The sequence below is a fragment of the Myxocyprinus asiaticus genome, chromosome 2 (genome assembly GCF_019703515.2).
Source record: "Myxocyprinus asiaticus isolate MX2 ecotype Aquarium Trade chromosome 2, UBuf_Myxa_2, whole genome shotgun sequence".
Lineage (NCBI taxonomy): Eukaryota > Metazoa > Chordata > Actinopteri > Cypriniformes > Catostomidae > Myxocyprinus > Myxocyprinus asiaticus.
The window spans coordinates 33401804-33416413 of NC_059345.1; the positions used below are offsets into that span (position 1 = coordinate 33401804).

General features: G+C 38.7%; 1 protein-coding gene across 4 annotated transcripts in view; it reads left to right on the top strand.

Annotated features, from left to right (window-relative positions):
* Nucleotides 1-14610, top strand: part of LOC127412218 (potassium voltage-gated channel subfamily C member 1-like) — an 83636-nt gene that overhangs the window by 37988 nt on the left and 31038 nt on the right. For all 4 annotated transcript variants that reach the window (XM_051648440.1, XM_051648426.1, XM_051648448.1 and 1 more), the window contains exon 2: nt 3116-4046. In XM_051648440.1, the coding sequence (XP_051504400.1) occupies nt 3116-4046 (931 nt within the window). The remainder of the gene's footprint in view (nt 1-3115; nt 4047-14610) is intronic.

Here is a 14610-nt window from a genome sequence, read left to right on the forward strand (position 1 = left end):
GTCAATTCCAAACTTTTGACTGTGTGGATGTAGCCTGAGTGAGATCTTTCTGCTGAGCTCTGGTATTTCTGCATTGAGGTCCACCTCTGAGATTGGTGATGTCGAGCATGTGGTCTTGCTGTAAGACTTCATGCGTGGGACTTGCTGGAGGAGGCTTGTACAAGGCCATGTTATGCAGACCATTCTGTTTACCTTTAAGTACCTCTTTACCCTTTAATCAAAAATGTTGTGAACATGAAAAGACATCACCACATGGTTTGATGACAACTTGAGGATGCATTCTTCATGTCTTTTTTAACAGTAAAACATATGTAGCCAGATGGTGTTAAAACAGGCAGTATTATAGAGTGTCATTCCCCTTTAAGAAGTGCGTACACTGTGTGACGTCATCGAGAAGTGCAATATTCTAAGGAAGCTCACCCAGCACATGAGAATCGGAAGCCACAGAGACTATGGTGTTCGTGTCATCTCTTGACAAAACCATTGTTTGAATGTCTGAAGTGCGGGAGATTGTCTGTTAGCACATATGACAAGCTAACTGGATCGGCTAGAGAACAGAGCCTGAAATGAGCCAAGTGTAGCATTTGTGTGTGTGATTGTGCCACTACCGTGTTTGAGGAATTTCATTTGTGCCAAACTTTGTTTTCTATGACTAGTGCATCACTGTAGCTAGTGGGTTACTTAGTGGGTTCATAAGGACTTAATCAGCGCTGTGCAGAAGATCATAGCTGTGTGACACAGAGGGACAGTGTCTTATTCCCCAGAGTTATATTTTCTTTTATTGTAATTCCATTTCCTTTCCCCCCCAAAAAAATAAATCCCTTTTTGGGATCAATCAGAATAAAAAATGACCCAAGATTTGATTTGTTGTTAATTGATTTATTCAGCTGGCAACATATATATCAACTTTTATAGTGGAATTTGTGGTGAATAACTACACTACCCATGATCCTACAGAGAAAGATTCAACAATCAGAGACCTGCAGCAAACAAAGCTCGCCAAGAGAGAAATGCAGCGACCACCCACTTCCATGATGCCGTGCGATTGACGTAATCGAGTTGGTCTCCCTTTACTCTCAAACTAATTATCTGAATTTTTGCTGTAAACTTAAAATATACTGTTTCTATATTTATAATCAACAACTTTAAATCAATGGTTTAATTTTTCCATCGTTTTTAATTTTATTACATCATTTGCAATGGTTCATGGGATTGTAGTTCATTCCCATATGAAAGACTTTTTGTAATATTTTCAAATTTTTTTTTGCATCAAATCGTAATCGTAATATTCATTTGTAGTATAATCCTAATAAAGTGCCAGACGTGGTCTTCTGCTGTTGTAGCCCATCTGCCTCAAGGTTTGACATGTTGTGCATTCTGAGATGCTCTTCTGCTCACTACAGTTGTACAGAGTGGTTATTTGAGTTACTGTAGACTCTCTGTCAGCTCGAACCTGTCTGGCCATTCTCCGTTGACCTCTGTCATCAATAAGGCATTTCCATCCTCAGAACTGCCGCTCACTGGATGTTTTTTGTTTTTGACACCATTCTGAGTAAACTCTAGAGGCTGTTGAAAATCCCAGGAGATCAGTAGTTACAGAAATACTTAAACCAGCCCATCTGGCACCAACAATCATGCCACGGTCTAAATCACTAAGATCACATTTTTTCCCCATTTTGATGGTTGATGTGAACATTATCTGAAGCTCATGACCCTTATCTGCATGATTTTATATACTGCACTGGTGCCACTTGATTGGCTGATTAGATAATCGCATGAATAAGTAGTTGCACAGGTGTTCCTAATAAAGTGCTCAGTGATTGTACTTCCGGAGCCAACTTGGCTGAAAAAGTGGGCGGGCACTGTTGCAGTCTTAATGGTATATGGTACTGTAGTTCTTGAGTGTAATAAAATACTTCAAAGGTTTTACAATTTTTAAATGTAGGCCAGATGTTAAACATGCCATACTGATTTTTGATACATTGACCTGCATTCTATTCTCACATCACTGGTGATAATTGATGCTCAACAGATTGATCGACTAGACTGAAGTGATAGATCTTGTAAGATCAGTTCACCAACCTTTCAGAGAAGAGCTATGGTCCACCATTATGTAGCTGAGTGACTATGAGATTATTAAAGACAAAAAAAGCTTGAACGTTTAAATTAAAATAAGACTAAGATATTCCTTGGCATATTGCTATTATATTTTACTTTGTAGTGTATATCATCAAACTGTAAAGAGAGAGAGAGAGAGAGAGAGAGAGAGAGAGAGAGAGAGAGAGAGAGAGAGAGAGAGAGAGAGAGAGAGATTGTTTATCTCTTTGTCGGAATGGGGGGTACTCCTCTTTCATAATTTAACTTGGGTTGTTCCTCCTTAATTGTGTTTGGGTGTTGGTCCGCTGGTTGGTTTTATTCTTGCAAGTTTTCTGACTAGTTTAAGGAAAATAAATGGTGTCCCAGTGTTGGAGTGTGTGCTAACTAAATTTACTTGCATGTTATATGAACAGAAATTATAGTGAAATCAAAACCATGGAAACACTGCTGTGATGGATCTCACGTTTATTCAGTCATTATTCTATGAGCTTTACATTAGCTTGAGTCGGAGAGAAAGATTGGAAAGTATGATTATTTTCAATACTGTTTGTTTGCCTGTAACTTTATCCTGTATTTGCTCATATTGCTCTACCAGACATCACACACAATGCTTTCTCCTCACTCTCAGGAAGAGCTTTCATATACTCTGTTGAGGTTAAGCAGAATAACACAGCCCCAGTCAGACACCTAATCTATGCCTTTATGAACCTTAAGCGTAAAAAGTCAAAAAAACATAATAAAATCAATTAGCCTTGGATGTTGCTGCTGTTTTTAAGTGTGGATGCAATAGATGTAACCAGTGAAGGAAATGCTGTATATGAATATATATGTATATTTTTTTCATAAGAAAGGCAGAGTGGAAAAAGTGATGTCCTTAAAAGTCCTTACCTTAGTTTCACTCCTGCCTCTGTGGGAAGTGTTTTTTTAGATGTATACAAAAGTCTTTCTTTTTAATATTGTGTTTCTTCCCCCCCCCCCCCTCTCTCTTTCTCTCTCTCTCTCTCTCTTTCTGCTGCAGTGGGTGGCATTTGCCTCGCTGTTCTTCATACTGGTTTCCATAACCACATTCTGCCTGGAGACACATGAGGCCTTCAACCCCATCATTAACCGCACATATTTTAACCCTCAAGACAACAGCTCCAGGATTAACCAGGAGACAGAGACAGTGGTCTACCTAACCTACATCGAGGGTGTGTGTGTGGTGTGGTTCACCTTTGAGTTCCTCATGCGTGTTACTTTCTGTCCAGACAAAAAGAAATTTATCAAAAACACCCTTAACATCATAGACTTCGTGGCCATCCTGCCATTTTACCTGGAGGTGGGCCTGAGCGGGCTGTCCTCTTCAGAAGCAAAGGACGTTCTGGGTTTCCTCAGAGTGGTGCGATTTGTCCGGATCCTCCGGATCTTCAAGCTGACACGACATTTTGTGGGGCTGCGTGTTCTGGGACACACTCTCCGCGCCAGCACAAATGAGTTCCTCCTGCTTATAATCTTTCTTGCCCTTGGAGTGCTCATCTTTGCCACCATGATCTACTACGCAGAGCGAATCGGTGCCAATCCCAATGACCCACGTGCCAGCGAGCACACCCACTTCAAAAACATCCCCATTGGCTTCTGGTGGGCTGTTGTGACTATGACCACATTGGGCTATGGAGACATGTATCCTCAGACATGGTCAGGCATGTTGGTGGGTGCATTGTGTGCTCTGGCTGGTGTATTAACCATTGCCATGCCTGTGCCTGTCATTGTCAATAACTTTGGGATGTACTACTCTCTAGCCATGGCTAAGCAGAAGCTACCAAAGAAAAAGAACAAGCATATTCCCCGTGCCCCACATCTGGGCTCACCTAATTACTGTAAGTCAGCCATGAGCTCGCCTCATCACAGCCCACCAATTGACCATTGTTCTCTTGCTGCCCAGGAGGAGATTTTAGAAATGAACAGAGCAGGTAGGAAACGTTTCTAAGTAATGTCCACATGAATTGATTTGATGGAACTTATTTAATAGTAAAGTGCACCCAAAAATGAAAATTCATAAATTATTTATCCACATGCTGTTCCAAACCTGTATGACTTGTATGATGTTAAACTCAAAGTTAATTGGATTTCAGTCAAAATTCACTTTCATTATATATATTTTCCATACAATTAAAGGAATAGTTCACACAAAAATTAAAATTCTCTCTTCATTTACTCACCCTCATGCCATCCTAGATGTGTATGACTATCTTTCTTCAGCACAAACAAAGATTTTTAGAAGAATATCTCAGCTCTGTAGGTCCATAAAGTGCAAGTGAATGGGTACCAAATTTTTCAAGCTCCAAAAAGCACATACAGCCATCATAAAATTAATCCATATGACTCCAGTGGATTATTGAATGTCTTCTGAAGCAAGTGCTAGGTGTGTGTAAGAAATAGATCAATATTTAAAACTTTTTTTTTCTAAACATGTTCGCTTCTGGCCAGCTCGTTGACGAGGGTGGAGTTCAAACTGCCTCTCGCGTGACGTGAGCGCATAAGCCTCCTCTGCACAGATATTCATACATAGATACTGTATTAGCAGCTGTTCCTTTGGACCGCAATACTGTTTCTACACAAAAGCAGTTTATGCATTGGTCTGAGCAAGGAGCTCGGTCTGAGGCATCTCCTCCATTCACTTGCATTTAAAACCGTTTCAAACAGCTCTCCTTGTTGACCATTCCAAGATGGCTCCACAGTTGACGTATCCAAACCAGCCAAATAAAGCCAAATATCTATGCTCCTCTGTTGTAAACAACACTGCGCTTCCCTTTTTTTCCATATTTCACACGTCAGTTCTGGCATTAACTTGCCAACAACATGCGAGAGTCTGTGTGACCTCGACCCTCGTGAATTTTTTGTAAAAAAAAGTTTAATTATTGATCTATTCCTTACACACACCTAGCGTTTTGCTTCAGAAGACATTAAATAATCCACTAGAGTCTTATGGATTACTTTAATGATGAATATATGTGCTTTTTGGAGCTTCAAAAATGTGACACCCATTCACTTGCATCTTATGAAACTACAAAGCTGAAATATTCTTCCAAAAATCTTAGTTTGTGTTCTGCTACAGAAATAAAGTAATACACATCTGGGATGGCATGAGAGTGAATAAATGATGAGAGAATTTTAATCTTTGGGTGAACTATTCCTTTAAAGTGAATGGTGACTGTGGATAACATTCTGCCTAACATCTCCTTTTGTGTTCCCCGGAGAAACAAAGTCATTCAGGTTTTTTACTCACAACATGAGGGTAAATGACTGAATGTTCATTATGCATGTGTGTGTGTTTGTGTGTGTCTGTGTGTGTGTGAGTTGGTTATTGATGTTTACGAGGACATTTAACACACTATTAATGTCTGTTATGCTATAAAGGTGGTTTATGAGGACACCCTTTATGTTCCTGTAATTCAAACTGCTTAAAAAACATACAGAACAATGTTTTTCTGAAAATGTAAAAATGCCAAAAGGTTTCTATGAGGTTTAGGTTTAGGGGTTGGTGTAGGGTTAGGGGATAGAATATATCGTTTTTACAGTATAAAAATCATTATGTCTATGGAGAGTCCTCGTACCATAGGAGTACCAACGTGTGTGTGTGTGTGTGTGTGTGTGTGTGTGTGTCAGTGTGTGTGTGTGTGTGTGTGTGTGTGTGTGTACTCTCCCTTTAAGGACTGAAATGGCATTAAACTCATGTTTCCTTCCACTTCACCATCTTTCTAGATTTGCCTTAAAGCCCAAAATTACACATGTTACTTGTATGCAAAATCTCTTGTCTGAGAATCATTCAAATACAGCCCAACCATCTGGAGACTTACAAAATCTCATCACACTGCATTTTATTCAGCCTCCTCACATCAACAAGCATAGAAACACATACATGTCTGCACCGTGGTTGCATAACAACCAATACCCCATGCTACATTTTGTATATCTATATATTTTTTCCATCAGATTCCTTTGAGGATAAATCACATCCACCCAGACAATGGTAGCACACTCATTCAACAGCTTATTTTTGTCGATCAGCTTGCCCTAATTACATCTTATTTATATGTGCACGATATACATTGGTTTTGTTTGTTTTTGTGATTTTAAAGCCAGGGATAAGATCATATTTGGGTGAATTATCCCTTGAAGATCTTAAACAAACAAAACCCTTCACTTTAGCAGGGCTGGTCAAACCATTAGGCGACATAGGCGAGCGCCTAGGGTGGCATCGCTTCGGGGGCGCCGATCTACCGAGCCAATAAGTATGTGTTCAATCTGTGTCGAACAAAATGCGCGTTCCGATGACATATTGTGGTGCCCCTCATGGAACAAATAGACCATGTACTAAATGCCTTACCACCATACTACTCATACTGTTTCTGTTATACCTGTGTTTGGAAAAAACAGTGAGAGTAGTATGGATAGTATGCCACTGTGAACACGGCCATAGACTCACGAGCGGGAGGCTCGTGAAGCGAAGTGATGTGTGATGAGTCGGTTCTTCTCAATGAATTTGTCTAACGTGCGGGCTGAATCGTTTGAAGCTCTTTGTCACGCAGTAAAACAGGAAAGGGATGCTTTAGAAGACAGAGAATAAAAACAATGCTGAATGAAGTGAACATTTACTTTGAAACAAAACCTGCAGCTGCATTCAATTGTTTGCCAGTGATGAAGATCATGTGTGAGTGCGACTGCATCCTGTGAATGACTGTCTGCTGCAGATAAAGATGCTTTCTAATAAAAGTGTATCAAAACACTTACATTACATAAAGCGCTTAAAAGTACAAAAACCAAACCAATACCATGTTTTTTGGATATGTTCTTTGGAGTAGCCTTCCACATAAATACCATGATATAAGCCTACTGTATATTCAAACTGTATATTTTACCATATTGTACCATCACTGTGCCATGATATTGCCACAGCAGGCTTTTGAGAACAGTTACTTTGTGCTGTGTAATGTGAAAAGGTGACAATGTTTTTAGTCTATTCATTAATGCTACACAATATATGGCTATATGGCTACTTAAGAAAATGTTCAAATGATGCTCCTAAAATCACCAGAAATAAATGCTTTGGTGATGTTTTTGCAATATGAATAAATAAAATAAATAATTTTAACCACTCCTACAACATCATAGAACAATAGATTGTGTACTTGATGGGCCCCAGACTCCCCAGTAATGATGAAAGCCTATAAATGCCTGCTGTGAAATATACTGTACAATGTGCATAGGTCTTTAGGGCAGTATGCCTTTTTTTTCTTCTTAGACCACTTGACTTGGTTTATGTGCACTTTACATTAAAGTTATTCCTATATTTAGTTATACCCATTTATGATGCCTACTTAAGAAGCCATAACATGCACTTGCATATTTGTTCCCAACATTGTTATAATAAATGTTTAGCTAGTTTGGTTATATACACATTAGGATGTATTATATGTACTTTTTTGTGTAAAAAGTAATACATAGCTCTCTAATAATTTGGGGGGGGGGGGTGTTGGGTAACTGAAGGGTCTCGAATAGGGTACCAAATGGGGTAGAACTGACACTGCAGCTCAGCCTCTACCATGCTCTTTTATTCACAGGCAAAGTGCTACCGATACTCTTCCACCTGCTTTACTGGGTTTATTATATATGTGTGTGTGTGTGTGTTAGGCATATTTGATTTTATACCTTTCAATAAATACTGTACATACTGTTGAATGTTGGCTGTAACACTATTCTGGCTAGTAGCAGTTGTAGCTGCAGAAGGTTGGTGTAGTAAACAGCTGTTATTCTGTAACTAATTACAGATGCTGTTGACCACATCATCATAATCAGTATCCATGTTATCTAATTTTGGTGTAGAGAACTGTATGAGAACTGAAATCATTGTTGCCTCTGGAAAAACACGAGTATTTGCCATACTCACTTACATGTGAATGTGACACATTTACAGAGGAGCTGACCAGCATAAATAAGCAACATGATCACACGGGAAGTCAGCATGCTGTTTCCGAAAGTTCCGTTACCCTAGGATCGGCAACAGTATGCCGACTCACTGACATGCCCTATGTCCCATCAGACATATTTGGAATGGCTCAACAACAATTCCTTTCCCTCGTGGCTCGACTGGTAGTGCGTTGCGTCAGTTTCATGGGAGACCACGGGGTAGATTAAATAAAATAAGCATTTCTCTTCACTGTTTTACACCCTGTTCAGCTGAAAACAATTCTTTTTACAACTGGCTTCTGGCGACCTCTCCTGGATATAAATGGATGTCACACTTGTTTATATGCTATGAAACACTTACTGCTTTTGCCTCTGGAGGCTGTATTTTCAAATTCAGTCAACATATACTGATTTCGGCTAAAGAAAAATCGGCACAGACTTGCCAATTTTTATGTGAGATCAGACTGAAATAAGATATACTGTATAAACCACTCCACTATGTACTCAACATTCTTACGGCCGAGTAAGTGGTGCTAAGTGCCTTCATTCACAGCACTCGCTCATAGATTAGTGGATAGTGGATAGCTGTGAAAGAGTGATGAAAAGATGGTCGTTTTGGCTATGTCTGATCAAGCTCGGTGAAGAATCTCTCATTAGTCTGGGAGAGTAATTGGGAGTGACTTGCTTGTCTGACTTGTGGGATTCCCCCATTTCTAAACTGGATAATTATATCCAGACAAAGTCTTTAGATGGACTAAGCTACCAGCACGTAAACCACATATATGCTTGAGGCCCTGGAGATTTCAGGGCTACAAGTGATGGAATTATATACTTTTTTTACATAACAAATAACTCCCGGCCAGCTAATCAGGATTTATAATAAATTATGTTAAAACCCCTTGTCGATTTACCAACCTGGGCTCATAGATTCACGTTACTATACCTACCCTATTTTGCAAAATTAGTTTTACGTAGCTCGTTGTACGTATTGCAGCAGTGTCCAGGTAAAATTAACACTAGAGGCGCTACAACAACAATTCATTATATTCACTTTCACACTCACGTGTAAAACGGCAGATTATCAGTTCATAAACACTTTTCGCTCTGTTCCTGACACAATGCTACCTTATGACGTTAAAACACTTTTACTATAGTGCATGACTTGTAAGATGATACATTAATATGCAGTACATAACCAACTTTAAGGTTTAGGGTAGTGAGGTAAGTTAACTCAACAGAACATTAACTTTAAAGCTCAAGTATCTCATATCTGTGACACTAGCACCACCAAACAGAATTGCAAAATAAACAATGCTTTCAAAACTAACACAGGAATTTTGTAGTGCCACAGAGAGAAAATGTTTACAGTTTTTGAGAAAATTAACCTATGCATGGCTTACTTACAGTTGTCTCTGCTTAATAAACTGGTATAGAAAAAAGCATTTAACACAGAAAAAGTTAGATACTTCAGCTAACAATAACCCTTAAAAACCTAATCTATTTGAGGAATATTTAACTTGCTACTAGAGCCACACACTGGACTTTTAACCTCGGAACTGCTGTAATACGTTTGAGGAACCATGTAATATAATTTTGCAAAAATATCACCACAGTCATATAATTTTCAGGAGATCAGGCTGCGTTTTACAGTTTAATGTTTCCACATCAAAATTAAAAACAGAGGGAAAATAATCCAGAATTTATTAAGTGATTTGGTGATTTGTATCCAGCACCTGTCATGTGTTTATTGAAAAAACTCAACTTTGCACATAGTGGTGGTGGATTTTTGCTTGTGTATCAATCTCCACAGCCATTTAAAACACAAATAAACAAGTACAGCATAGCCGGTGTGTCCCTGTACACAAAATGAATGTGGAGTGAATTTGAATCAATGTTCTAAATCAAATTCTGTATAAAGATGTGATGGCATAAATGCTGTACTAAAGTATTTCATACACTTACCTAATTTTTTATGCAGCAGCCCCTACATTTTACACACAAACACAAAAAGCCCATATGTAGATGAAAGAACCATCCCACTGATGTGAGAGCTTGGGATGAACACTGAACTTTGAGAATTCACTAAATGAATAATGATGTCACTATTAGAGAGAGGCTCAGGCATGGCAATAATTCAATCAAAGAAGGGAAAGAGAGAAAGAAAGAGTACTTCCTGCAATATTTACTTGCCTGATCATTCTGTCCTGTTAGTTTCAAACAAAGCTTTCTTATGATGAAGTGATAAGATGTATTGTGTATTCAGTTTTCACACCATCTCTTTATCATTTCATTTTCTGTTTTTACACTGCACTAGAGCCTGTTGCTATGGCAATGGTGTCCAAGCAACCACACAATAGGAATCGCACCCTGCAATGAGCTGCAGTCAATCACTCGCCTTGCACGATTCCTGTGCTATTCACACAGTACTGTAGAACACACACCTCGCACACACTGAGGAAGAATGCAGTAAAATCAGTACATAACCTGCTGTTAATTGACCCTTGAAGGATAAAATGCACATGGATTTCTAATGGTGGATGCTTAGTTGAGTGTGGGACACATAACAGACAGTGAATACAATGAAACTTTGGTCTTCATGCTCAACTGCCTCAGACTTTCTTTCCCTTATTCTGTCTCTCCTTACTTTTAGTACAGCTTAAATGCATTTGCACAAAGCAGAAAGGCCTTGATTATCAGCTCCATTCATTTGACTGTGGGCATAGAACCATTAAAATCACCAGCTCATAGAGTGAAAGCATCTGTTCAATTGGCCTGAGTAGCACAGCAACACTCTCAGTGCATCTAGGTGACACTAACACACAGAGTCGCTGTTTGAAATTAGTCAAAACTTTGTCCTCTGTAGACAGTGCCTTTATCTGTCACTATCTTATAGTTATTTCTAATTCAGAGGTCTCCTGAGGAATGTGAGTAATGTTATTAACATTATGCTTTTGACCCCCCTTTCTCTGTTTTTTTATTTTTTATTTATTCAAAATGGTACACTCACTCTTAACACATACAGCATGATGGTATTTTGAGAACAGATCTTGTTCTAACTGTAAATTGCGACATTCACAGAGCTCTGAGAAAATAGTGGGTGGTCACAGAATGAACCAGCATTAATGCCACAAAAAAGTGCGTCAGACTTTTTAATGCACAGAAGCACCATTAATGTAAACTTACATGGTAAACACAATCACGAAACAGTGAATCATACGTTTATAATATATGTTACTGTATATAATGATATATTACTGTATATATGTAAATAATCAACCCCTCCGTCATATATACAGTAAGACACCTGTCTGAAGATGTTTCACAAAAAGAAGTTTAAATGATAAAACAGTAGATCTCAGATTAAAGTATTTGGACACTTAATGGTTGTGAAACAAACACATTGTATACTGTATATAATTTATACATGCACTGGTGGCCAAAAGTTTGGAATAATGTACAGATTTTGCTGTTTCGGAAGGAAATTGATACTTTAATTCACCAAAGTGGCATTCAACTCATCACAAAGTATAGTCAGGACATTAATGAATGTAAGCTTAACTTTGTCTTTGTGTTTGTTTTTGAGTTTCCACAGTATCCAATAGACTGGCATGTCTTAAGGTCAATATTAGGTCAAAAATGCCAAAAAAAAAAAAAAAAAAAGTTTCTAAAAACTTTCTTTAGAAACTCATCAGTCAATCATTGTTTTGATGAATGAAGGATATACATTGCTTGAAATTGCCAAAAAAACTGAAGATTTCATATAAAGGTGTACATTACAGTCTTCAAAGACAAAGGACAGCTGGCTCTAACAAGGACAGAAAGAGATGTGGAAGGCCAGATGTACAACTAAACAAGAGGATAAGTACATCAGAGTCTCTAGTTTGAGAATTAGACACCTCACATGTCCTCAGCTGACAGCTTCTTTGAATTCTACCCGCTCAACACCAATTTCATGTACAACAGTAAAGAGAAGACTCAGGGGTACAGGCCTTATGGGAAGAATTGCAAAAAAAAACAAACAAACAAAAAAAAACACTTTTGAAACAGAAAAACAAAAACAAAAGGTTAGAGTGGACAAAGAAACACAGACATTGGACAACAGATACGTAACTGGAAAAGAGTGTTATGGATCTTAACCCCATTGAGCTTTTGTGGGATCAGCTAGACTGTAAGGTATATGAGAAGTGCCCAACAAGACAGCCACATCTATGGCAAGTGCTACAGGAAATGTGGGGTGAAATGTCACCTGAGTATCTGGACAAACTGACAGTTAGAATGCCAAGGATCTGCAAAGCTGTCATTGCTGCACATGGAGGATTTTTTGAAGAAGTTTAAGAAGTTCTGAATTTTATTTTCAAATTGTAAAAATAATTTTTCACAATCAGTTGAATGCCACTTTTGTGAATAAAATTACCAATTTCTTTCCATAAGAGCAAAATCTGTACATTATTCCAAACTTTTGGCCACCAGTGTGTGTGTGTGTGTATATATATATATATATATATATATATATATATATATATATATTGCAAACATAGCTAAGAAAAATGAAGAATAAGTCTAGCATCATTTGTTTGCAGATAACACTTTACTTTTATTTTGTTATCTATGTATTGAAATTAATTTATTTTTCAATGTGATTTTAGTGTCCAAATACTTTTTTTTGTCATATATATCTTTATATTATTGTTTATAAATAATTAATATTATGAATTAACAGTACTTTCAGTATTTGTCTGTTAATTCAGCCAAAACAGTCCTATGACAATGTGTAGCTGCAGACATATACTGTACAGTTTTTAATGATCTGTTGACATAAAAAGCTTTACTACATTAAACATTTCCATTTATGGTTTGATCTTTTCCTTAATTTATTTTATTCATGAAATATTTATTGTTTATGAATATGAAATATTTCTGTTTTTTAACACTTATTGCAGAATGACCCAATTATTACACTCCCAATAATATCAGGCTATGGATTTGACAGCTTATGACAGCTATGGATATGACTTACAGCTGATACATATGCATATGTATTGTATATATGCATACACTGTTACTGAAGAATTACACAACAGTACACTAACTTTAGGCCTCAAAATTTGAAAGAAAAAGAAAAAGAAACAAGAGAATTGAGAATGAGTTGCTTGTGTTCATCAAATTACTCATAAAGATGAGTCATCTCCCCCTCCCTTCCTGTTTACAGACTCCGTTACAAAGAAATGTGTCACTTCACTGCTTGTCCTGAGGCTACATCCACATTAATCTGGATGCATGTGAAAATGGCGTTTTCATTTTCAAAACACTCTCCGTCTTCCATGAAAAAAAAAATCGCCGTTCCATGTACGGTCTGAAACGCAATTGTCCTCGCATATATAGCTACGCATTAGTCGGGACGTCCCATATTTTGACAGAAATGAAGATGTCCCATACGGGAGGCCTTTTGTCCTGTATTTCAGCAGGAAGACACTTGAGAGGGACCCCGATCAGATGGCAAAATGCCCCGTATTGAATCAACAAAATGTTCAAAGGGGCTCAAGCATCCTGTATTCGTGTGACAAAAAGTTGGCAACCCTAATAGCAGGCACAACAACGGGGCTACAACAAGGGCAGCGATCTTGAGCTGGACTCAAGATGGCACCGAGTATGGCTGCTGCGTTGCGAGCTCCGACACAACATGGTAGTGTTTTGTTTGTTTTGTTTACAATTCTTATGTTTTTTGTCTCGGATGTTGTCTGCCTTATTGTCTACGACAGACAAACATTTTTGGACATTGGTTCAGCAATTACACACCGTAAACCGGACTTCAAATTCCTCAATGCCGACCAACTGTTTACAAACAAGCAAGCGGAGCTCTTTGTCTGTGCTGCACGACCACGGAAACGCAGGAGGAAAAGGGGAAACAGAGCCGGCGTTCTCATCAGAGTAAGACGGTGCACAAATCGACCCCTGCTACCCTACTGGCAAATGTTCAGTCTCTGGATAACAAGCTCTGCGAGCTGAAAGCGTGGATCTCTTTCCAACGAGAGACGAGGGACTGCTGCATTATCTGCCTTACGGAAACTTCGATGTCTGCGGAGATTCAGATTAAGCCATTGAACCCACAGGGTTCTCCGTGCACCGAGCGGACAGAGCGAAAGACCTCTCAGGTAAAAGCAGAGGTGGTGGTGTATGTTTTATGATCAACAAATCCTGGTGTGATCAGAGGAACGTACATTCTATCAAGTCTTTCTGCTCTCCTGATCTGGAATTTCTCATGCTTCTGTGTCGACCATTCTAGCTACCGAGGGAATTCACAGTGGTCATTATCACTGCTGTGTACATCCCACCACAAGCCGACACAGACCGGGCACTCAAGGAACTGTATGGGATTATAATCAAGCAGGAAACCGCGCACCCTGAGGCCACGTTCATTGTGACCAGGGACTTTAATAAAGTCAGTTTCAAATCAGTCGCACCAAAATACCACCAGCACATTAGTTTCAACACACGAGGGGACCGGGTTTTGGACCATTGCTACTCTCCCTTCCGGGATGGCTACAAATCCCTCCCCCGCCCACCATT